This window comes from Vigna unguiculata, chromosome 7 (genome assembly GCF_004118075.2).
Source record: "Vigna unguiculata cultivar IT97K-499-35 chromosome 7, ASM411807v1, whole genome shotgun sequence".
NCBI classification, from domain to species: Eukaryota; Viridiplantae; Streptophyta; class Magnoliopsida; order Fabales; family Fabaceae; genus Vigna; species Vigna unguiculata.
Genome location: NC_040285.1, coordinates 7,032,844 through 7,057,382, shown reverse-complemented (window position 1 = coordinate 7,057,382; position 24,539 = coordinate 7,032,844). Strand labels below are relative to the sequence as shown.

At 33.9% G+C, this 24,539-nt stretch overlaps 1 protein-coding gene across 2 annotated transcripts; it reads left to right on the top strand.

Moving 5' to 3' along the window:
* Window positions 1–117: 117 nt before the first annotated feature.
* On the top strand, window positions 118–21,266 carry LOC114192363 (ubiquinone biosynthesis monooxygenase COQ6, mitochondrial-like). 2 transcript variants are annotated; one of them, XM_028082064.1, is made up of 10 exons: window positions 118–339; window positions 485–593; window positions 3,408–3,507; window positions 4,618–4,761; window positions 14,963–15,021; window positions 18,612–18,679; window positions 18,764–18,815; window positions 19,490–19,663; window positions 19,770–20,369; window positions 20,825–21,266. In XM_028082064.1, exons 1-10 carry the CDS (start codon window positions 332–334, stop codon window positions 21,038–21,040), a joined length of 1,530 nt encoding a protein of 509 aa, XP_027937865.1. In that variant the 5' UTR covers window positions 118–331; the 3' UTR covers window positions 21,041–21,266. The 2 variants fall into 2 exon arrangements, with proteins under 2 accessions (XP_027937865.1, XP_027937866.1); XM_028082065.1 differs by lacking the exons at window positions 118–339; window positions 485–593 and adding an exon at window positions 873–998.
* Window positions 21,267–24,539: the final 3,273 nt, after the last annotated feature.

Below are 24,539 nucleotides of genomic sequence, written 5' to 3'. Positions count from 1 at the left end.
ATAACATGATGTAAAAATTATTACAAATTATTAATAAAATGTTAAAAAAAATTAGGTAACAAAATTCGTCAAAAGAAGATTAGTGAGAGATGAAGCGTAAAATTAACACCAAGTTCTTAACCAAGAAAAGAGAAAAGCAAAATCACGTTTCATTTGCAGCAACGCAATTAAGCGCTTCACATTTTTCTTCTTTAACGCGATTTTGCAGTGTATCCCACGTGTGTTCGATTCGAAAGCACAGCATAGCCCCTCCCATGGTCTGAAATCCAATTCCGTAAATACCAAATACTTCATCCTTCTTCTTGTATTCCACCATTTCCATATTCACACAATGAACAGGTATGAATGATTTTTTCGGATATTTCAATCACTCTTGTTTCTTCGTATGCCAGCATGAGAATGTGGTTTATAGTGTTTATTGTGCTTTTCTATCTTCCTATTTGAGCTTCTGTGTTGGGCTGTGACTCTGTAACTGATGTAATAGGGTGATGAAGAAGACTATTTCAAACGTCTGTGCCCTCAAAATTCCAAGAAAGTATTTTTGTACTGAGGGTGTGAAAGTTGGTGGTTCCGCTATTGGGGAGGCGTCCAATGTAAGCATACAACATAGCATTATGAATAATTATATTTTTCTAGTTTTTTATAGTGTGTGTGTGTACGAAATTGAATTCATTTACATAGTGTTAGAACAATACGGGGATAGTTATTTTTGCAATAGATTTTGGAAACTACAAATTTTAGCAATATAATTTGATAAAACGGGCTTGATTATTGTGTTTCTAAATTGTCCGTTTGGTGTGGATATTCTTGAAGATTGTAACCCTGTCTTGTTGATACAGCTCCAGGTTTCTTCTTTGGAAGATTCCTCTAATACTCATTGAAAGATGCAACCTATTTCCTTTAATACTTCTAGGGAACAATCACATATTGTGGGCTAGATTTACTTAAGGCTTTCTGTAGTCATGGGATACTTTGATGGCATCTTGATGAGCTTTCAGGTGATGATCAGTTTTGGTTTGTAATTTTATAGTCACTGTTTTACAGAATCTGGTTGGGATTTGAGTTTGGCATAATTGTTTTGAGTAACATTTTGAAAAGTTTCGAGCAATATAGTTGGTACTTGTCTTTTATTATAACAGAAAATTGAATATTTCCAGGAGAACCCATTTTGATCTTACTGGAAATTCAGATTTGAATTACATTAAAACTGCTGAGAAACAATTGGGATCTCAAGGAGCATGTCTGGGACAACAGAGAAGGGAGGGCTTCAAATACTTTTTGTTCTTTTATCAATAACCAACATCCAAAAACGTACTATAGAATAATACCTTGGACCAGAATATTTATTTAATGAGTAATCAATAGTGTGCTATAGTTGCAGTAGCACTTTGGAGGAGTAATGCAGTGTAGTAGCCCTAGACTTCTATGTGATTCAAATAGTGGTGTGGAGCCGTTTTCAGTAGTGCTCATAGTGGCTAAAATAATGGCCTTTTTAGGCTATAGTAGTAGCGCCACCTTGATATGGTTCTTAAAATCCCACTTTTACCACTATAGTAACATTTGTTTAAGGGTTGTGGGGTTGAATTGTGATTTCTCCCCTATTTTCTGATGAAAGGTTTGCTTCAGAAACAAAATTAGGATGTGAAACCCTCTTCCTTGGGCATTCCACAAAATTACCTCTGTTACTTTACACTGTATATAACATTTTTTTCCCTCTGTTCTGATCTATTTTATTTCTCTAAACTTCCCAGTTCACATTCTTCTCATTTTAATTTAATTTGTGGTGTTCGTTTTTGTTTGTCGTCTTTCATTCTTTTGACTAAATTACATGTTCCTAGATGGAAAGTGATGTCTAGGTGAACTGTGACTTATATGTGTAGTCTACATTTTAGTTTTTATTAAAATGTTTAAAATAGAGGTCATCTCACTTTTCTCTATCTTACTGATGCCTGCTGCTGTATTGTTAATTATTAATACCATAAAGACGCAATACCCTTTGGTTTGCGTAATAAAATAGAAAGACAGCATACAACATTCCTTTAATCCTCTCATTTATGCTGCAAGCTCTTGTTTCAAGTAGCAAATTTACGAACAGAAAGGAAAAACAGCAAGATATGAAAGCTCTTCCCATCTCCTTCTACAAGCATATCTGGCAACTAGTACTCCACTTGACCATGAAAACCTTTCAATCCTGACCATGAACATTTCAAGCACTTGAGACAGATTCAAATGTCTTTGGCCTTTCTCATCATTGGTCCCAAGCTGGTCTCCAATTCACATCATTGTAATACCCAGAAACCCAACCAAAGATTCTCTACTAGTACTCTAAGTCTTCAAATCACAAATAAAAGCAAGATCTCTCCACCAAATTTCTGGGCAATGACCCCTTACCAACTCAGGGAATGTTTATTTAGGTATTGGTAGCACTGATTTTGAGAGAATTGACGCGGAAAGAATTGATTTTGAGATGATTGATTAGGCTAAACAAATTGATTTGCATGTGGGAATGATAGTTTTGAAGTATGTTAACGCTGAAGTGTTATCACCATTTATATATTAACATTGATAATATTATTAGATATGTTTTGGGAGTCCCACACCTAGAATAAATACTTGTCAACGTAAAAGCTAAAAGAATTTTCTTATCCAAGAAATTCTGTTTACTGTAGAATAGATTTGGAGAATTCCCAATGTTCTTCAGAATCTAGGCTGCCCCATTTTCTCTGAGGAAACAGCCATTTGGATTTTTCCACATAGGTATTCACTAGGTTGAATCTTGCTATATTCATGACTATTTGGTTACAACCTATGATGTTAATCAGTTATCTTTCCAACCACCGTGTTTGCTCCAATTCTTTTGACGCCAAATCAACTGCAAACCAGAAGGAAACACTAAAGTTGAGCAACGTACCGTCGCTCCCCCATGCGAGGAGCTCTCTGCATTAACACCGATCTTTATCATTATTAAGTTGGACAAGTATCCTCATTGATGTGATCAATAAACTCTATGAATTAACTCCGACTGGAATCATTTTTGTGTTCGGCAAGTTGTCCTTTCTTCCTTGAACAACAAGCTCTCTGGCTAAATCAAGCACAACAAGGAGAAATTGTGACACGATTCTTTTCTTTTATTAAGTTGATGAGGATTGTAGATGAGTAGCATCGTATCTTTAATTTATATTTTTTACCTTTACTTTTAGTAGTTTATTCTTGTTACATTGATTAAAGTAATGACTGTGATTACTCAGTCCTCAACTTCTTTGTAATCTTTGTCATATGTGATGATATCCCGTACTCGCACCTTTATGCATTTTCACATTATTATATTAGTTTATATTGAAAGATAATCATTTCCACTATGGAATATCAAATGAAAATGCCCTATTCATATTCTTGAAAATTTGCAGGAGCATGAGAAGAAGCAGACTATTAGCAAAATTATTCCACAGTATGATATTGCTATTGTTGGAGGAGGGATGGTTGGCATGGCTCTTGCTTGTTTCTTAGGTCGGTAATAATCTGCATGGAGTTGGGTGTGTCTAAGTCATAGTTTTTGTTGATTCGATATCTGACGATAGTTAAGCTTTAGCATAATTCGTCATTTAATCATGTCTTGACCGAGTTTAATTTTTTTGTCAATCTGCATCTATTTAACTCCTTATCTCAGGTGAATTGACTAGAATAAAAGTTCCACATATTTTTTCTATCTAAATTTGTGGTGACTATTGAACTGATTCTGATCCGGATCCATAAAATATTTGACAATCTGTTACATTATTGATATATGCTTTAATTAGAATTCTGCGTACTCGGATCCATCCTTGGTCATTTGTTATAGCCCGGTTTGGTTGTTCCAAACCATGTCAATGGATTGCTAATCACCACTTTATCATAAAATTATATTAATTTGTCACCTGTGGTCATTCATTTTGAGATATTGTTAAAAGTAATTTATGTTTTTTGTGCAGCACTTTTAATCATAATTAGATTTTATTCTTGTAAGGTTCGAGGAAAAATTAAAATTGAATGGTTAGGCTTTTAGGATATTACTTCAGTGCATCTTAATCACCGTAAAGGTTTGGTATTTGGTAACTCCAGTTTTATCAAAGAGAGCATTATAGCATGTATTTATCCGATAGTCCATTTATTTGTGATCATTTACAGAGAATATGGCTCTACGTTGTTCACTTGTTGTCATTCAAAAGACTGCCTATTAGATTTGAAGCTTGCATTTACAGTTTGCATATATTTGTGACAAATTGTGTTTTTGTTCTTGCACTTCAATATTGTATCCTACTATCCTTGTTTTCATCTATTTGCCTCTAATTTGTATTCTTTATATTGCCATGAAGTGGGCTAAGAATGATAATGGCGATGAGTGAGGTGGAAATAGTAAAATAGAAGGTGATGTCAGGAACACTATTAGAATTTTCTTTTTTCCTTTTAAAAGCTCTCTCTAGAAGCTGTCTAGAAAAGTGACTATTTCCTTAAAATAAACTTTTGTCCAAACACTCATTAAGACAAGAGAGACACCAAATAGTAATGTTATTGATGATGATGATGATGCTGGAGAATGTGTTATAACTTAAAATCTGGTCAATTATTTTGTTCTTCCAGCAAGTATGCCAATGACAAAGCAGTTGAACGTTGCAATTGTTGATAGTAATCCGGCTCTAAGTAGTGGCTTGCACATCAAGAAGGAAGATCCCCCTGATCCAAGAGTCAGTACAGTAACTCCTGCTTCCATATCTTTTCTCCGAGGTATTATGTCTTAGGTTTGTTAGTCAATAATCACTATAGTTGTCGTTTCAAAATCTAATTCTTTATTTTTTTATCTTGTTTGTTTGTTAGAAATGGAAAAACTTGTATTAGAGAAAAAGGACAAAAGTAAATGTGAAAGATGAGATATTTTTACACATTTAAAAGCTTACATATTTGTGTGTGTATGCATGCATACATACATACATACGCACACACATATGAACCAATAATATAACATGCCTACTAAATCCTTCTATACCGAAGTGGACAGCAATAAACAGAATTCAAAGAGAAGCCATTATCATTATCGTTTCCCATCCAAAGTTGAATTTGCCTCATTGTCCTCCATAGTCCATTCATCATCAATGTTATAAAATCATACAGACTACTACTAGGTGGTATAGGTAAATAGTCATAACATTAATTTCATAGATTAATTCTTATCCTCTCAAGCACTCCAATTACACTAACAACTAGATGATGTATAAGTCAAACTCAATACTTTGATAGCAAATGTTTGTAATTCTGGATATTCATCACCATATGATGCCAAGCACTGTGCTAGAATTTGGTTTAATCGCAGGTCTTAGACTGCCAAAAAATCCCTATTTTTTCTTGAAACTCTCAATTTGAACATCAATCTTGTTGATCTCATCAATGTCTCCCACCAACCTATCCAAACGATCATACATTCCATAATTCACTTCATAATCAACTTTAAATTTAGCATTATAGTGCAATATGAGATTAAGATAATAGCTACAACATGCAATGGCCTATGCAATTAGTTGCTCCATCTTTGATCAATGATTTCCTAAAGGTGAGTGTAGCTTAGTTAGATAAAAATAAATAATTTAATCTCCAAACAAAGTTTATAACTAAAAAATAAATTTGAAAATCAATTATAAGTGAGAGGTAATTAGTTATTATTTTATTGTTTTAGTTGTACAATATCCTAATTATCTCTGTCTGTGGTAACAACACCATCCATATATACAATGAGATAGATACATCTTTGGGGAGGATGATTATCATCACCTCGTACATCTCAAATTGCCGATAATAGTCCAAAAGCGTCCACAATGTAGGGACCAACATAAATGACATAACATATTAGACAAATCCCCTAGAACAACAAAATTAAGAGGTTGCTCCATGTAGACTTCACCATGATCACTATTAAATATAGTGAAACTAAGAATGAGATTAATCTCCCTTGTGTAGAAAATACACATAAGGGTTGTATTTATAATAAAGAAAATATGGACTAAGTCCAAAATACACATGAAGAATAATAATAATAGAAATTGAAAATAAGATAGAGATAAGATATCTAATGATCTATCTTAACCCTCTCCCTCAGGCTGGTGCATACAAATCGTTTGTACCAAGCTTGTTACAAATATAACCAATTCTCGGTTCCGGTAAAGACTTAGTGAAAATATCTGCTAACTGATCACTTGAGTTAACGAACTCAGTCTTTATGTCTCCAGATACAATCTTTTCTCGAATGAAATGACAGTCAATCTCAATGTGTTTATTCCTCTCATGAAAGATAGGATTAGAACTGATATGAAGAGCAACTTGATTGTCACATACATGTGTCATTTGAGTAACATCTCCAAATTATAACTCTCTAAGCAATTGCTTAAGCCAAACAAGGTCACAAGTGGCTGAGATCGTAGCTCTATATTCCGCTTCTGCACTAGATCTTGCCACAACACTTTGTTTCTTGCTTTTCCAAGAGATCAAGTTACCACCAATGGAGACACAATATCCGGATGTAGATCTTCTATCAGAAGCAGACCTTGCTCAATCAGCATCTAAATAACAAACCACTCCGGTATGGTTATTGGAACCATACAACAACCCTTTTCTGAGAGCAGTGTTAAATTTCGGCTATGGCGAAAACCGGTAACAGTTTCCCAGCCTTCTACCACATCAAGGCAGAGGTGAATCGGTTTTTTCATGGCGGCCGCTTTTGGCATGGCGGGTGTCGTCGGCGTAGCGGTTGTGGCGAAAAAATCGGACCCAAAAACAAAAATCATGATCATGAACAAAAGAGCATAGAAGTGAAGAATTGCAGTGGCAACATTGTGGGACGAAGAAGATAACTTGAAACCCTAAATTGATCCTTCTTCTAGTGTTTAACAAATTTGGCCTGGCCCATTAAAATATTTATTTAAACAAACCTGTGCAGATTTCTCTTCACTCACTCTCATTCTTTTACTCGATTTTATTATTTCACCCAAGTTACTGCAACAACAATAGTAAAATTTCTTTACCCTAAAATTTTCTTACTTTTCTTTAACCCAAAAGAGCAAAGCACGTTATTCTTTCACCACGGTACTGCAGTCACTGCTAGCCACCACCGCCAGCTGTTGCTGCCACCAATCCCCACAGTTGGCCGCCACCGTTGGTGGCGGAAGGCGGCTCTGACAGTGGATCTAGTGACAGAGGTGACAAATTTTCCTTAAAGACCCTTAGGCTCTAGATATCATATTAAATATAGTGAAACTAGGTATGAGATTAATCTCCCTTGTGTAGAAAATACACATAGGGCTTGTATTTATAATAAAGAAAATATGGGCTAATCCCAAAATTCTCATCAAGAATAGTAATAATAGAAACTGAAAATAAGATAGAGATAAGATATCTAATGATATATCTTAACAATCACCATGTAGAAATTCATTTTTCTTTTGTCTAGCTAAAGCGTGGCCCAATTTTATAACCATTGGCAGGTAGCTGAACTTTATACTGGTCAATATTACCATTCAGTCTTAAGAATGTACAACCATAAATACCCAATGATTGATTTTCCACCTAGAGAGGAACCAACTCTCAAGTAGCACTATTTTGAAGGTAACATCTCATCAATCATCTTTTGTGGCCACTATAAATAAGAAAGCTCATTTAGACTTATAATATAATAAGGACAAACAAGTGCAATATATGTGGAAAGTCGGTGATAATTAAGGTTTGTATAGTGGGGAGAAGGGTTACAAGTAGAACATGTACCTTTTTATATAGAATAAGGCCAATAATTTTCAAGAGATTGGATTCAGTACATGATAGTGTTAGGGAAGGATTAGCCATGGCCTCCATTGTGTTATTATTTGTTGAAGACGAGTCTTGTACTAGATTTTCAATAGGTCATATATGAAGATGATACACCTGAAAATATGCTAGAGAAACATCTCGAGTTATGGTAGTCATTTAGTGGTGATGAAGGTAGATTGATAATGGTTGGAAAGTGACAACATGTCATCATTAGAAGGAACAAATTTGAAGAAAGAATTGTAAACAAACACAAAAAACCTATGAAAATCATGGTAGTTGAATCGTGAATCGTATCGTGTATCGGAGAGCTTAAATTTTGAATTGTGAATCGTATTGTATCGTGAATCGTACGATTCATAAACATTAATAAACATTAAAAAAATGTAACATATACTTAAATATATAAGATATATAAATATGCAAAGAGACAATTAATAACAAAACAACCTCATAGTCAAATAAAGTGGTTGTATCTATGTATATTTTACCACAGATTCACAATTTCAGCAACACAGCCTCCAAAAAACATTGTGGTTGCTGCCTAAGATTCCTTTAACTATGGCTATATGCTACTAAACAAGTATTGCATTATAGCCATCCAAAAAATAAGTGTTGTTGTTGCTTGTATCTTAAAGAACCACAAAAAAACATTCTAGTCTAAATCATTCATATTTTATCATCATCATCTCCAAGATCTACATCACTTAAGTCATCTTCATCTTCTAATGAAAGTTCTTCCCCTTCATTAATGTCTTCAAATTCCTCCTCATCTCCTACTATGGATTTTCCTTTTTTATTGGTCTTGGCATTTAAGTTTCTTGGCCCTATATTAGCAAAAAGAAAAAGAAATAAAGTTTAGTTCTAGTTTGGTGACATTCAAATTTTAACTTGTGAATAGAAATAATTACCTCTCTTCCTTTTTTTGTTTGGAGCTCCCTCTTCATCATCAAAGCACTCATGTATATCCATCCATGAGGAATCAATATGCAAACAAGGATTTTCTTTTTTTGTAATCCATTCATCATCTGATTCAATATCTGACAAACATATGGGATCATAAGTTTCTCCCTTCTCTTTACTCTTTTGTCTCAACTCAAGTTGGAGATTGTACTTTACATAGACAAGAGCATTTAGTCTTTGTTGTTCCAATCTATTTCTTCTCTTAGTATGGACTTGGTCAAAGGTGCTCCAATTCCTTTCACACCCTGTTGCACTACATGTCAGACTCAAGATTTTCATGGCTATCTTTCGTAGCTCTTTACCTTCTCCTCCATAACTCTCCCACCAAAGAGCTATCAAAATAAAAAAAGTATTGAATTATAATTTAATGTAATTAAAAATTATAAATCATATAAAAGTGGTAATGAGAGTAATTTCATTACCAGGTTGTTTCTTGTTTCTAGTAGCTATTGCCATGTACATTCCAAAAAGCTCCTTAGCTCCCTTGAACTTTTCAAGTTGTTGATCAATTGTAACTCTTGTGCTAACATCCAAAACCATTCTTTCAAATGTTTCATATAAACCAATCAAGACCTCCCTATCCGGATTGAAATTTTTGTCATAGTGATATCTAACACAACAAAAAATAAGTTGAAGACATGAGAAGAACGAAAATATAGGTACTTGGTAGGAAATATTTAGGTGAAATATGCATTACCTAGGATTGAGATAATAGGCTGCTGCATGGAGAGGCCTATGTAGTTGCAAATTCCACCTAGTGTCAATAATCTTCCACACTTTTTTATACCTTGTTTCTATCTTTTGGAAATTTTCAACAATTTGCTCCTTTGCTCTATCCATTGCTTCATAAATGTATGGCATAGCTGGTTTTGCATCACCATCTACAAGCCTCAACACTTTTCCGAGTGGAATCACACATTTTAAGCAATAAGTGATTGATCTCCAAAATCTACTATCACTCAACACCAAATTCATAACTTGCTTACCCTCACTTTTGTTAGCATGTGGACTAGTAGCCCATTCCTCTGAAGCAAACATTGATCTAAGAGCATTCTTTTGTTGCTTAATACAATTTAATGTGAGATATGAAGTAGCAAATTGTGTGACAGCTGGTCTTGCTAATTCTCTTCCATTAGAATAGCTTCTATACAAATTAAGAACCCATGTATGCCTATATATGTAAGTGGTGATTTTCTTTGCTTTGCTAATAGTATTGTAAAATACTGGAAGCTCTCCAATATCTTCAAGAACCAAATCAAGGCAGTGTGCTGCACATGGGGACCAAAATAATTTGGTTCTTTTTTCCATTAGCATTCTTCCAGCTGCCACAAGGTTATAAGCTCCATCAGTAACTACTTGGACAACATGCTCCTCTCCAATTTCCTGCACCATGCTGTCCAACAACTCAAACATTTTCTTCCCATCTTTAATGACATCACTAGTATCAATAGATTTCAAAAAAACAGTCCCACTTGGACTGTTAACAAGAAAATTAGTCAATGATCTTCCTTTACCATCCGTCCATCCATCACACATCAATGTACATCCCCATTTTTCCCAATCAGTTTTATACTTTTGTAGACATTGTTGAACATTATCCACAACTTTTTTCAAATATGAAACTCTTACCTCATTATATGAAGGAGGTTTTAATCCTTTGCCATACTCTCCAACAACCTTCAGCATTTGTATAAAAAGAGGGCTCCTGACAAGGTTAAATGGCAATGCATTGCCATAAATACAGCTGCAAATTTCTCTAATTACATCTTCTCTATTTTTATATGATGCATTGATTGTCATTTGTTGAAGATCATTTTTTCCGTTTGTCACTTTTCTTGCTAATTCTTCTCCACAATCAAAGCTGCCATCCTCTGTCTTTTTTTCTTTTCCTTTTAGCATCTTCACAAATATTTCTTTCACATCATCAGGACACTACAACATGGAATGACATCTTTTTTTGTTCTAGCAAGGTGTTGTTTCATTCTTGCTATACCACCCCAACAAGTGTGAGAACAAAACTTGCATTTAACCTGTAGCCTATTTGGTGGAACACTGTCACAGTAATTCCAAGTGATGTCAACCTCCCTTTTTGACTTACTCATGTTTGTCGAGAGTCGAAAAGTCGAGAGTCGAGAGGTCGAAAACAACTTTGTTCGTTAACGTTAATATGTTTCAAAGAGAGAGAGAGTTTCAATGTGAATAAAATAAAGGGGGAAAAATTTAGGGTTTTAAATTGGGGGAAAAATTGGCAGGGGGGAAAATTTAGGGTTTTAATTTGGGGGTAATTTTGTATCGTGAATCGAATCATGGTTCTTACGATTCGCACTTGTATCGTACGATACGTTTACGATTCGGGAGTAAAAACGATACATCTCACGATTCGTATCACGGAGGGGCTATATCGTATCGTATAGTACGATTCGTATCGTGAATCGTACGATACTTACTACAATGATGAAGATCATTAGAGAATTATGGTTACCCTTTTTTAGAATGAAATGGATAAAGTGGGGTTCCTGGTCATTAACGATAGATGATGACATCTAGTTAATGAACATAGGTGTGAGGTATAAACATAGAGGGAGGGGAATGAAAATGGATAGAGTGGGGTACCTGGTCATTAATGATAGATGATGAAATCTAGTTAATGACATAATATGTTGTAAGGACTGTAAACACTAAATGTATCAAGGCCAAAAGGGCGGGGGGTTAATTGTCCAAGGAACTTAATCACGCACCACTCTTGGTCATTCATTTTAACTGATTAAAATGAGAAATCAATATATTAAAATTGGTTAAAATACTCCGATGGTCCTCATTTTGGTTCAAAAATCTCAAATTGGTCCTCGAATTTTAATTGATCTCAATTTCGTCCTCATTTTTGTAAATGTGTTTTAAATCAATCCAATCGTTAACAATGTTAAAATTATTAACGTTAACTTCATTTTAATTTTTTGACGTGGCTTTATTCATTATTTTGAGGATTGAAAAATTGGTGCGTGGACCCTGATAATTAAAATAAGCCCTGTCCTTGAAACCCTAAATTACTGAATTAGGGACTGAAATTGCAGCCAACAACTTCTTCACTTCCACCCTGTCCAACAAAAAATCAACACCACCAATTACATACCAATTACAAAATTAGGTTTTCCAAAACCAAAATACGAAAAAAAAATGTCCACCAAAACAACAAATATCATACCTTGAACTTTGGGCAACCCAAAAATTTTCTCTCCCTGTTCTTAGTAGTTCTAGCAGTTCTCGTGATTGTCTTTTCACCGCAATAGCAAACAGGTGTTAAATCGAACCTCCTCACCGCACCTCCATGAGAAGAAACGCTGGAATTTTTCATTTCCCAACCATTGCAAGTGCAGGACGAGCAAGAATGAGAGGGAGACATTACCAATCTTACCAAATCAGAACGCAGGAGACAACTTCACCTCAACCTTTTCAAACCCTAAGCTTCAAATGTTATGAACATAAACTATTTTTAAAAGAGAAACCAAGAACACATGTGCCAAAACAACTGAATGACATGTCAGAATATACAAAACAGCCACATCATCAGGAATAAACGCCATTTGTCAATTGATAACGAAAAGGGTTGATTTAAAACACATTTACAAAAATGAGGACGAAATTGAGATCAATTAAAATTCGAGGACCAATTTGAGATTTTTGAACCAAAACGAGGACCATCGGAGTATTTTAATCATTAAAATTTGATAGTATATCTTAATATATATCACATAGACTTTACATATAAGATTTAAGTGCTTTGATGTTAAAGACCAAGCAAGATATCGATCAACACATAGATTTGTTAATTGATTACACAATTACATCAAATTTGCCATGAGAGATACAACATACAAACTTTCTTGATGCCAATAGACACGAATTTTATATTGGTTCACTCACAAGGAGTTACATCCAGTTAGTCAAGACAACCTGAACTTGACTTTCCATTATTTGAAGAGATTACAAGATCATTACAAATAATTTCTTGAAAAAGAAAATACAACCTTCTTGAATCACACGAGAAACAAACACAACAAGAACTTCTCTTGCAGATATGGACTCACACTAGGAGCACCAAACAACACAGCTGGATACAAGAAAGATCAAACCCCAAAGATCAACTCTCCCTAGCCAACGAAGAAGCTTCTTTCAAGACAACAATGGAGACAATCACAGCTCCAACACTTCACAATTGATCTTACGAATTGTAGCACCTCTGACTTTCTCTAAGAGAAAGTTGAACAAATTTTCCACAGTGTTTTTGTAGTTTCAAAACTTTTCTTCATCTCACATAAAAAGAGAGACTATATAAACAATGCAAACAAACATATTAAACCGATTGAAAGTAATTGTAAATTGATTGATTTTCCTTTAGTGAGTAAAATCAAGTCATTGGTTGTTATTTCAGCCAATTTGATATGTTGATCACATTAGTGGATGATATGCAGAAGCTATTCAACATGTTAAACTCCTTTTTAACAGACTAAATAACTACAAGACACACATAATCAACCACTAAGCTTCTAGGTTGAGCAAAAATGAACCATTAATTCTTCAAGTTTCAAGGATTCATCCAATCTTCATTCTTCAAGGCTCTTTAGGACAAGTACAGCATGCCCCAAAAAATTGTGAGGAATGATAGTGTAGAAGTGTTTGAGTAGTTTCAATAAGATGTTTACTTTTTTATTTTGCTAATCCATGTTCTTGAGAAGTATGAGGACACAAGGTTTAACAGAGAATACCACTGGATGCCATGTACTACTAGAACTACTGAGACAAATATTCAAGAGTATTGTCATTATGAAAAAACACAATTCAATATACCAAATTGTGTTTTTGATTTCATAAAGAAAGGTTTAAAATATAGAAAACACTTCTGATCAATTATTCCTTAACCAAATCCAAGTACATTTAGAATAATCATTAACAAAGGTGATAATATTTTAAACCAAATGAGTTAATAGTACAAGAATGACCCGAATATTGGAGTGAACTTAAGATAAAAGAGACGAAACTCATCCAATAAGACTATCAAGAAAAGCTTATGAATATGATTTCCTAACTAACATTACTCACAACTTAAAGTAGACAAATGTTTTAAACTCATCTCCATCTTCTACAATTTTGTCAATCTGCAATGTCCTAGTTGTGCATGAATCATCATTGAAAAGGCTGTCAATGCACATACGATGGTAATGTTGAGAGATAGTGAAGGCCATGTGACTCACATTCAATGCGGATCGTCTGGTTTGATATTTGATGATGCAATATAACATTATTTTTAATGGAAATGAGCATAATATCATGGGATTGGGTCAATTGGGTGACAAACAATAAATTAAAAGGATAATTAAGAACATAAAGAACGAAGTCAACAATAAGGGAAGAGAGGGGTTGGCTAGTGCCAATGTTGCAAACTTGTGTTTGTGGACCGACAACAACTATAAAAGGAAAGTTGGCAGGATTAGTAAAGGAGGAGAAAAGAGAATGATTACTAGATATATAAAGGAGGAGAAAAGAGAACAATTACGTCATGGTCACTTGTCCAAACATTGGTTTTGGAGTTAGTGTGTTGAGCCGGTTTTTGAGCTCTCCTTTCTAGGATCATTTGGATGTTGTAACTTAAATCTTGACAATACATCGAAAGTTTTACCGGCAAAGGACTCATTTACAAAGACAAAGCACATGTAGATACTATGTAATGGCTGGAGGAAACCTAATATATTGGAAGACTATGAAACATAATGTCAAGGTAAGATCCATTGCTAAAGTCAAATACAAGGTGGTGACTATATTAAAATGTGAGTTCATCAGGTTGAAGCAAATTTTAAAGAGCTCCAATTTGAAGCGACTATGCAAATAGCATTGATATGTGATAACCAAACTGCCTTGCATATTGCATTTACTATTGTTTTTGATGAGAGGGCCACGTTGAAGTAGATTGTCACCTCATCGACTCTAGTGATCAACTGGTCAATGTCTTCATCAAATCCTGGAGAAGTCTAAGAATTAGCTCTTTCTCTCTCTCTCTATCTATCTATATTAATATATATATATATATATATATATATATCCTCTATTGTGTAGTAAAACACATAGCTTTCAATCTAATTATTACTCTCTTTTTTCTTAACAAAAACTTTTTGTCTATTTTTAGATTCTGGTGCTTGGAAATATGTTGAGCAAAACAGGCATGCTTATTTTAATGCAATGCAGGTAACTTTTTTTCTCTCTCTCCTATTCACCCTATTATTATTTTCTCTTGTGAATAGCTCAATACTAGAAATGCATTCTCTAAGTGCATAGTTATTAGGAGCACATTTAGGAAATTGACACAAATGTTGTGCAAATACTAATAAAGCACAAACAACTCTACTGTAGCATGTCGAGTAGCAACACTCATGACACCTGTATGTTATATGTCCAATCCAAAGTATCAAATGCCTTCTCTATATCAATTTTAATGGCTAAATTACTACCAAAACAGTGTGAATCATATTTATAGCCTCCATAACAATGCCAACACAAACTCTCAAATTTGTGGTGCAATAAATTTGACAATTTTCTTTAGATGATATTTGATAAAGCAACGAATGGTTGCTTAGATAATATTCATTACTTATTAGAAGTTAATTGGAAAGTTAAATTACCCAGTTGTAACAAGACTAGATATCTCGTTTGCTGTGAGTAGAAAAAGCCAATTCCACAACTCTCAATGTGAATGTCACTAGGATGCTACTATCAATTTACTTCAATCTCTAGAGAGCACTTAAAAAATGAAGGCTTACCATTCGAAGATAAGGAGCATATGGAGATTGGTGGTTAAACAAATGTTGATATTGCAAGCACTCTACTATGTTCTCTTGGGGAAAAATGTGAAATTGTGGAAAAGCAAGAAGCAAATTTGGTTGATGTAATTGGTCATAGATTCAAGATATGTGAACAACAGTCAATGAACTCGTGTGATAGTCAGGCGACACTGCACATATTTTCAAATACTATTATTCATGAAAGGACTGAAATCATTGATTGATTGTCTTTTTGTTTGGGAGAATGTCGTATACTAAGATAGCAACAAAATTCATAAAGGGTATGTTTGGACAAGCTTCTCCATAAGGACTTCTAACATAAAAATATGAAGAAAAAACTAATGGGTTTTTCCATAAGCTAAAATTATACCATTTACAAGTTAAAAATAAAAAATTTAGAGAAGTTATAAGAGATTGTGGTAGTAAGATAATCAGGTAGGAACTTAAGATTATTGCTAACTTAAGATTATTGCATCTGAGATTGAATCCTTGCAATTAATTCCATCACACTAATATATACCGACCATGTACTATTATAGACATATTGTCAACCTTAGTTTTATTCTCTAAATTCAAGTATAAGTTGAAAAGAGTAACTAAGTCCACATAGTAGGATAAGGATTTGGTGGTGGTGATTAAGAAATAACACAATCAAGGGAATGAGTGAGACGAATGATAGATAGTAAGTTAAATGGAGAATCAGGGACATAAAGAACATTATCAATTGATAAAGAAGGAAAAAGATTAACAGTACCAACACCATGAGATAAGACCTTAGATCCATCAATTGAAGGTAAATAGCTTGTAGAATATAGAGAAGATAACAAAGGTTTATTACCCATAATATGATCGGTGGCACCTGAGTCAAGAATCCAAGGTCCAAAAGGGAAATAGATTGATTTAGCCCAACAAAAAGATCCTCATACCATTTGAGAAATTCATTGAGAATAACAGAGTGTTTTGCAGATGAAATAGGATCCACATTTGATGGTTGGGAGAGAGGATCATTTTGGATCAAGGTTATTAGACTCGAGAGTCTACGTAGACACGTGAGAGTTTCGTAGACTCATAAGAGTCTACTTCGATCCAATGTTTCCATCTAATGTCAGTCCTGAGTTTTGTTTCTTGATGCGTTTTTACTCTTAGGTATAGGAAATGAAGATGCACTAACACTGGGATCACACAAATTTGAAGTAGTTCCACCTCCGGACATTATAAATCAATGTCATTCAACTAAAAATGAAATAATTTGTTGTTTTAGAACATAGAAATAAAAAATAAAAATTTAAATCAGGAAAACAAAATATATATTTAATATATGTGAGATAATGCATGGAGGGAGACAGAAAAATACGAGAATGGTGAGCTCCACGCGAAGCAAAGAAGATAAATGGACTGGCGAAGGATTGCGATGCAACAGATCACCCACTCGCCGGAGGATTGCAACGCGATGGACGACGACGGGATGACATACGAACTATGGTAAAGCTATAACAAGAGGTGGCGAAATGTGAAGTAGAGGTATTTTCACCTTCTCTTTCGCTTTGTTCTTCGATTAACTTATTGGATTTGTGAATTGGGCTTCTAGATCTCCTTTCTTCGATTTAGGTTTGGGGTTTTCATTTGGATTTAAACGAACGACAAATTTTGTTGTCCTTTCTTGAACTCACGAGTCTGTTATGAGTCAACCGAGTCTAGTCATAAATGAGTTTACAAATGAGTAAACTTGTGACCAATGCCCAGACTCGTAGACTCGTACAGGTGTGCGAGTCAACCTCGTGGGTTTGATAACCATGGTTTTGACTATTGCATCAGATCCAGGTGGCTGACCAAGTAAAGCATAACAACTGATAATCTTATGACCGAGTTTGTGACAATGTTTACACTTGTGACGCCCTTTGCTCGACTTGCGAGAGCAATTACGCTCACCACATTGAGAAACTAAAGCAGAATAATCATCATCAGCGAAAGCATGGGTAACAACAGAGGTAGAAGTCGTGGAAGCCATAGATGAAAAGGAGAGAAAAACCCTAAAAAAACAAAGTTCTCAAATCAAGCCAATAATCCCATATCCAAGTGAGTAGAGGATGGTGACTCAAACGCAGGTAGTCATTGCTAGGGTCTGACATGCACTGCCACACACGAATGAAACGCTCTCGCAGTCGCAAGGTTGAAGTGGCTTGTGAAAGCTCTTATCAAGGTGATTTTGGCGGCGTGGTGGTCGCTAATCCAAGACGATTTGAGTGGTGTGATCACCGATTTGAAAGGCAACTCCAGTGGTGGTTGCGACGACGAATGACATCGGTTGCGGCAGTGATGGTGGTTGTTACGGTGGCGAAAAAGAAAGTGTATATATAGAATTACTATAGAACCTAGGCTTTAGATACTATGTTAAGAAGTTAACTTTAAACCTAACTCAACCTTACAAAATTGGCTTGTAAGGTGAGGTTTGTACCCACTTATATACTATGACATCGCCTTATCTCTAGTCTATGTGAGATCTCTAACACACTCCGTCATGTTGACATATATACATCTCGATTATGGGACTAGACATTAATGGATGGTTCAATAGCGGGTGACACAATAGGCCGAACAAACAACAATTCTTACTAGGATAAGTTTTAACCATGGCTCTGATACTATGTTAAAGTAGTGAAAACTAGGTATAGGGTTAATTCCCCTTGTGTAGAAAATACACGTAACATAGGGTGATATATTTATAATGAAGAATAATGAAGAAAATATGGGCCAAGTCCATATACACATAATATTGTAAATAAAATAAGATATTGTAACTAACAATATCTTAATGATATATAACATCGAATGTAACATTTTATTCACGTTTCTTATTTAAGCACCTAACGTCCTTTATAACATATTTTTTGTGCTTGCCTCAGACCGGTGATTCTCGTTGTCTTGTGGGTGCATTTTGTTTTGTCTGCCCTTTGACTCTATTCAACAATTCATGAATTGTTTTGTATCTCATCGCAGGTCTGGGATTATACTGGTTTGGGATATGCTAGATATCATGCAAGAGATGTAAATAAAGACTATCTAGGGTAAGTGTGGACATGCTGTCATTAAGTAAACCCCTTTTGCAAAAGCAGCTATTCCATTTCTAATTGGCAAACTTGATCACTTAGGTGTGTGGCCGAGAATAAAGTGCTCCACAATGCCTTACTGTCATGTGTAAAGGTATGAATTTGCATTTTCTGTCTATGTTGCGCACTATGGAATTTACTTGGTTAGTAATTTTATGATAAGCATTTAGCCACTTGGACAAAGTTCGAAATTGGGGGGTCTGATCGTCATTCATAATTAAAGCCGATAGGATTTCTCAATCACGCTCCTGTTCTTCAATTCTCTTCTCTCCTGACATGTTATTCTATTGTACAAAAATGATATTTTTTTGTCTAAATGATGTTAAGATGTCCTAGAATGGCTAGGAACATTACCAAAATAAACCTAACAAGACTTGGAAAATTCTATTGATCTAGCTTTCGGGGTTGAAATAGGACCAGTTCATTTATAACTGCTAGGAACTTCATCAACTACAACGTCTGAACTTTTATTATTTTGCTGTCACTTGTATTTCAGTTCAGAGTGCTAGAATAATCTCTCAATATTACTAATAATAGTGTTTTGGCTGTTTTTCTAATGGGATGAAATACTGTCATATCCTTGGATGTTTTGCTGGTTCAGATATATGTTTTAATGTTAGGACCATTAAGTCAGTAAATCTAGCTATGTTTTGGCTGCTTCCATTTTTTCCCCATTAAGAACATGGCGTATTTCATTATCTATGAGTAAAATTTGTCATTTTGGGGCATATACTTACATTACATTGAGAACGACAACCTTCTTGACAGGATTCTGATTTCAAGACAACAATCTATCCTTTGAGATTAAGTTCAATGACTTTGAATACGAGCTCTATGTCTGTAGTGGAGGAGAATACAAAATCCGTAGAACCACCATCTGCTCAAGGGCATGGTGCAAAGCTGCAACTTAGTGATGGAAGTAGTTTATATGCAAAGTTGGTGGTAAACAGTAACAAAATTTTTCTTAACTGCGTTCTGGAGGACAATTACCAACCCCCTTATTATTGTTATAAGTTAATGTGTATTAATAAAGATGCTTGTTTTGAAGGTTGGCGCTGATGGTGGAAAATCACATGTTAGGGAATTAGCAGGAATCAAAACGACTGGATGGAATTACTCTCAGAATGCAATAATCTGCACAGTAGAGCATGCCTCTGAAAATGTATGTGCATGGCAACGTTTTCTACCCACCGGTCCAATTGCTCTTTTACCCATGGGTGATAAGTTTAGCAATATTGTTTGGACCATGAGCCCAGCAGAGTCAAACAGTCGCAAATCAACTACTGAGGAAGAATTTTTAAAGGATGTGAATTATGCTCTAGATTATGGTTATGGACCTCGTCCTACATCAGGCTTATTAGGAACTCGAGACATGTTCTCTTGGTTTAAAATGGATGCAACAATATCAACTAATGAATTCTTTGAAATTCCTCCAAAAGTGATCAAGTTGGCATCTGAAAGGATGGTGTTCCCTTTGACTTTAAGGCATGCCAATTCCTATGCATCAAAACGTGTGGTTCTTATTGGAGATGCAGCCCACACTGTCCATCCTCTTGCTGGTCAAGGAGTTAATTTGGGTTTTGGAGATGCATTTTCTCTTTCAAGAATTATTGCAGAGGGGATTGCTTTGGGAACTGATATTGGAGAGGTATGTTATGTCATATGTGTGCATTGTGTGTTCCGGGGTCGTATGATTAATTGCTGGTTGGAATCCAAAAGGCTTCCTTCCTAGATTATCCCATTCATATATAGCTCTAGCAAATTACATCTTTATATGTACACATTAAATTTTATCAACTTAAATTTCTTCTTTCACAAAATTTTAAAACTAAATTGAGACTTTTGCTGACCCCTTTATTTAAAGTGTTAAAGTATTAGTAATTTCTACTGTCACCCCTTTTTACATCTATGAATGTCTAAACTATCTAAAATTTGGTATACAAGATTATTAAGATAATAATACACTATTCAACAATTATATTAGTAAAATGTAATATTTTTTGTAAATGTGTAAGTTTACCAAAATTTGAGTAACTTTGGAACTACTAATCATTTTGTACATACAAATTTGATATGGTTATATCTTTGTTTATTCTGCTGCAGGTAAATTTATTAAAGAAGTATGAAACAGAGAGGAGATCAGCCAATATTATGATGATGGCGATCCTTGATGGCTTCCAAAAGGCCTATTCTGTTGACTTTGGACCTTTTAATATTCTGCGAGCTGCTGCTTTCCATGGGGCAAACTGTATATCACCACTCAAAAAAGGTATCATTTCCTATGCTTCAGGAGAGCACAGGTTGCCCATTTTCTTGTGAATACATAAATGTCAATAATTTTGGCCTACTTAGCAAACTAAGTTTTAGCCAATGGTTCAACACCCCTAAAGTTTTCTTTTCTGCTTTCTTAGTTTCTTTTTTGTTTGGCTTAAGCTTGAAAAGTTACACTTGTAAAGTTGTTCTGTGCAACATTGGGTGAAAGATTAATCTTTTTTCTTACTCTGCTTTTAATGCTGTAGTAAATATATACTGTTATTGGTGATTCCTGGATTCTTCTTCGGCTACAATGAGTATTTTAAACGGAAGTTTACACCATATCCTCTTATTTTTTGTGGTCAACATTTTAGGTGAGATGGCATTAGCCATTGAGAAATTGGTGGGGCTTACATGAACCGAAATTAAAGGTGGAAATAGGTTTCAATCATTTCCTAAATTCAAGGCTTGAACTTGGTATATTTGCATAGAATTTTTTTCTAAAGGAGTAAACTTAGTTTGAAAACTTAATTAGAAAGTCTACTGTGATATAGTTTTAGGTTGACAAACGTATAACTCCAAACTATTACACCAAAATTTAGGTTCTATATAACCCTTTCTATTTTCTTTTACTTATAACCATTTGAAAGTTCAATTTTAAAATAAAAAAGTTTAAAAACAAAGTGTAAGTTTGATTGTTTATTGAGTTTTAAAGGTCTTTTTTAAGCTATAAGTTTGGTAACAAAAGTATACGTATTTATAATTGTCTCTTTCAATAAGAGCATTTATAAAAATAACATGTATGCAAATATCAAAAGTACATATTTAATAACATGTATGCTTTTATAACTTTTACTTTTAAAAATATATAAAGTCATTTTAATTCATATCAAACAGTTATAAAGATAATTTAAATAATTTATTATATATAACAACAATAATAATAATTAAAGTAATTTAATAAAAAATTCCATATAATTTTTCAATACACTTTTACAAGGTAAAAATATTTTTTTAAACACAACTTATTAATTTAAAAAGTTAAAATATTTCATAAATGTCATTTAAATTTTAAAACTTAAAAAGAAGCTAAACATAATAAGAAATCTGAAACTGAAATTTAGGTTAGAGACTTGGTTTAATAATATTTAAAAATGTCGAAATTTTATTTAATAATATTGTTTTCAGTAACAATTGATTTCATGAAGCAAAAAGAGAGATTAAATGATAGAGAAAAGTGAATAATACATCATATCATGTATCTTACTGATTAAATCTTGATAGAGATAAAGTAAATAGATTCTTGTAATAAAATAAAATTCCAACAAACTCCTGAGTTTGGGGATTTTTTTTAGTTGTGAAAGAAAACACGTATTTCGGCCGCTGTTCTAACTTGTTGTGCATTTCACACAACTTTCGTCTCCAACTCTATCCATCCATCTACAACAACTTCTTATTTTTAAAATACCACTTCATAGAATAAAAAGTGTTTTGGAATATCATTTTGCTTTTAATTTCTTTCAATATAAAATTGTACTTTTCCAAATTTGTAATTATTGATTTTTATAAATATTAAAGAAATCGTATATACAAATATGACTAAGTACCTTTAATAAATTATATAATTAAAATAATTTATAACTACATACCCAAACACACTAAGAGAGTTAACATATTATGTAAAACTTTATTTTATTGACTTTTAAAATTTTGGTTGGGTAACTAGGTTCCTGAATATGCGATGTCATTTACTAATTTATCAATAATACAAAATATAAGAGATACATTTTTAAGAAATATTATGTTAGAACTAAGATTAATATACAAAAATTTGTGGGTATCAAATATTTAAAATACATTAAAATTAAGCTAAATTATTTTTATTTATATATTAATGTAGAAATACGCAAAAAAATAATTTCATCAAGTTTACAATGTTTTTAAGTACATAAATGCAAAGTTCATGTACCATAACATTTTTTTTATCACCGAAGCACCATAACAATTATAACTTAAAATTGGCCATTCAAACCAAAAACCTTGTTAAAAACTAATGAAGAAAATTACAACTAATTCAATTCAAACGCCTCAAAATGTCAACAATTCATGTATTAACAACACTCTATAACTCAATCAATTATAAAAAAAAAAAAAAAAAAACTCTTTTACGTGATAGTTGTTTGCTCCTCAACAGCAGAAAAGGAGTTGAAAAACAGCAAAAATTTATGAGTATAAGAAGACATCACCAAAACAAACAAAAACATTCATAAAAAAATTAACTAGTTGATAAAACAACATCTAGTAAGAGGATGAGTTAAACCTTGAATATTCATAAATAGAGTAAAATATTAAGTATAAAAAATATTATATACTATTAGTTGTCGACAAAAGATATTCCTAAAGATAACTTTAAATTTTGATACTTTTGAAAAATATTTTTCAAAATTTCCTTTTAATTAAAAGCTTATTTATTTATTTATTTATTTATCTCTGAGTCAATAAAGCAGTGTAATCTATCTATTAAATTTCTACCATAATAATGATTTTTTTCGAAAAACAAAACTAAAAAAAATGGCATTATTTTATTACCAAATTTTGTAAAATAATAATATTGTATTAATCTTATTTTATTCTTATTTATTTTCGTACTACTTTATTAGAAAGTTAAAAAATTAGTTAAATACATAAATGAAACTTTATGGTAAAATATGTGAGACCCCCTTTTTGCTTTTTCTTTTTCCACGAACCGTCCTTCTTTCTGCCACAGAAACAACACTTCACTCTCACCTTGCACTCTTCTCCTTCTCTATTTTCTCTGCCTTCTCTCTACCAGAAAGGGGTCTGAATTCCCAACCAAAAGTCTGAATCATTCTCTTCTATTGTAGAAATCAGACTTGAGGCTAGTTCAGGACCTCTTCCTCAAGCTGAGCCTCACCTCCCTATGCGTAAGTCGATCTCAATTTCTCCCTTGCTATCAAATTTTCGAATTTTGGGTGCTTCCATCTTTCTGGGTTGAGTTAGGGTCTGTTCTTACTCTTGACATTTTTAATCCAGTACCTTAGGTTGTAAAATTGAGGTGCCCCCCTTGTTGAAAGAGTTCTTGCTAGTAGTAATTACAAAGGTAAGGGAAGTTAACCATTCTCCTTTAAATTCATAAGGAAATGTGTTCTATTGGTTTTGGATTTCGTGTTTGAGTGTTGAATTGATATTGAACTGTAAAATTTTGTGTATGATTGAAATTGTGTGAAGAACCTGGGCATTCTGCATGTGGGAACAATAGAGTAATCTGGTATTTTCGCTTAGGCGAGTGGCTCTCGCCTAAGCGAAAACACCAGAAAACCCATCCTTGTTCCTACGCGAAGCCTCGCCTAGGCGAGCTGAGGCCGCTTAAGCGAGAGACACTCTCGTCTAAGCGAACCAGCTTAGCCTAAGCGAGAGTTCGCCCAGATTTTTATTTTTGCCACTGTTAAAGCCTCGCTCAGGCGAGACTGATTCGCCTAAGCGAGATGGCCTCTCGCCCAGGCTAGATTGTATAGCTTGAGCGAGAGTTACTGCAGTGGGGTGC

Bases quoted from the DNA above. Each gene is read 5' to 3' on its own strand.
- LOC114192363 (XM_028082064.1), top strand. The intron at 594-3,407 runs GTAAGCATACAA...GAAAATTTGCAG, and splicing joins CTATTGGGGAGGCGTCCAAT to GAGCATGAGAAGAAGCAGAC. The intron at 18,816-19,489 runs GTATGAATTTGC...CCTTCTTGACAG, and splicing joins CCTTACTGTCATGTGTAAAG to GATTCTGATTTCAAGACAAC.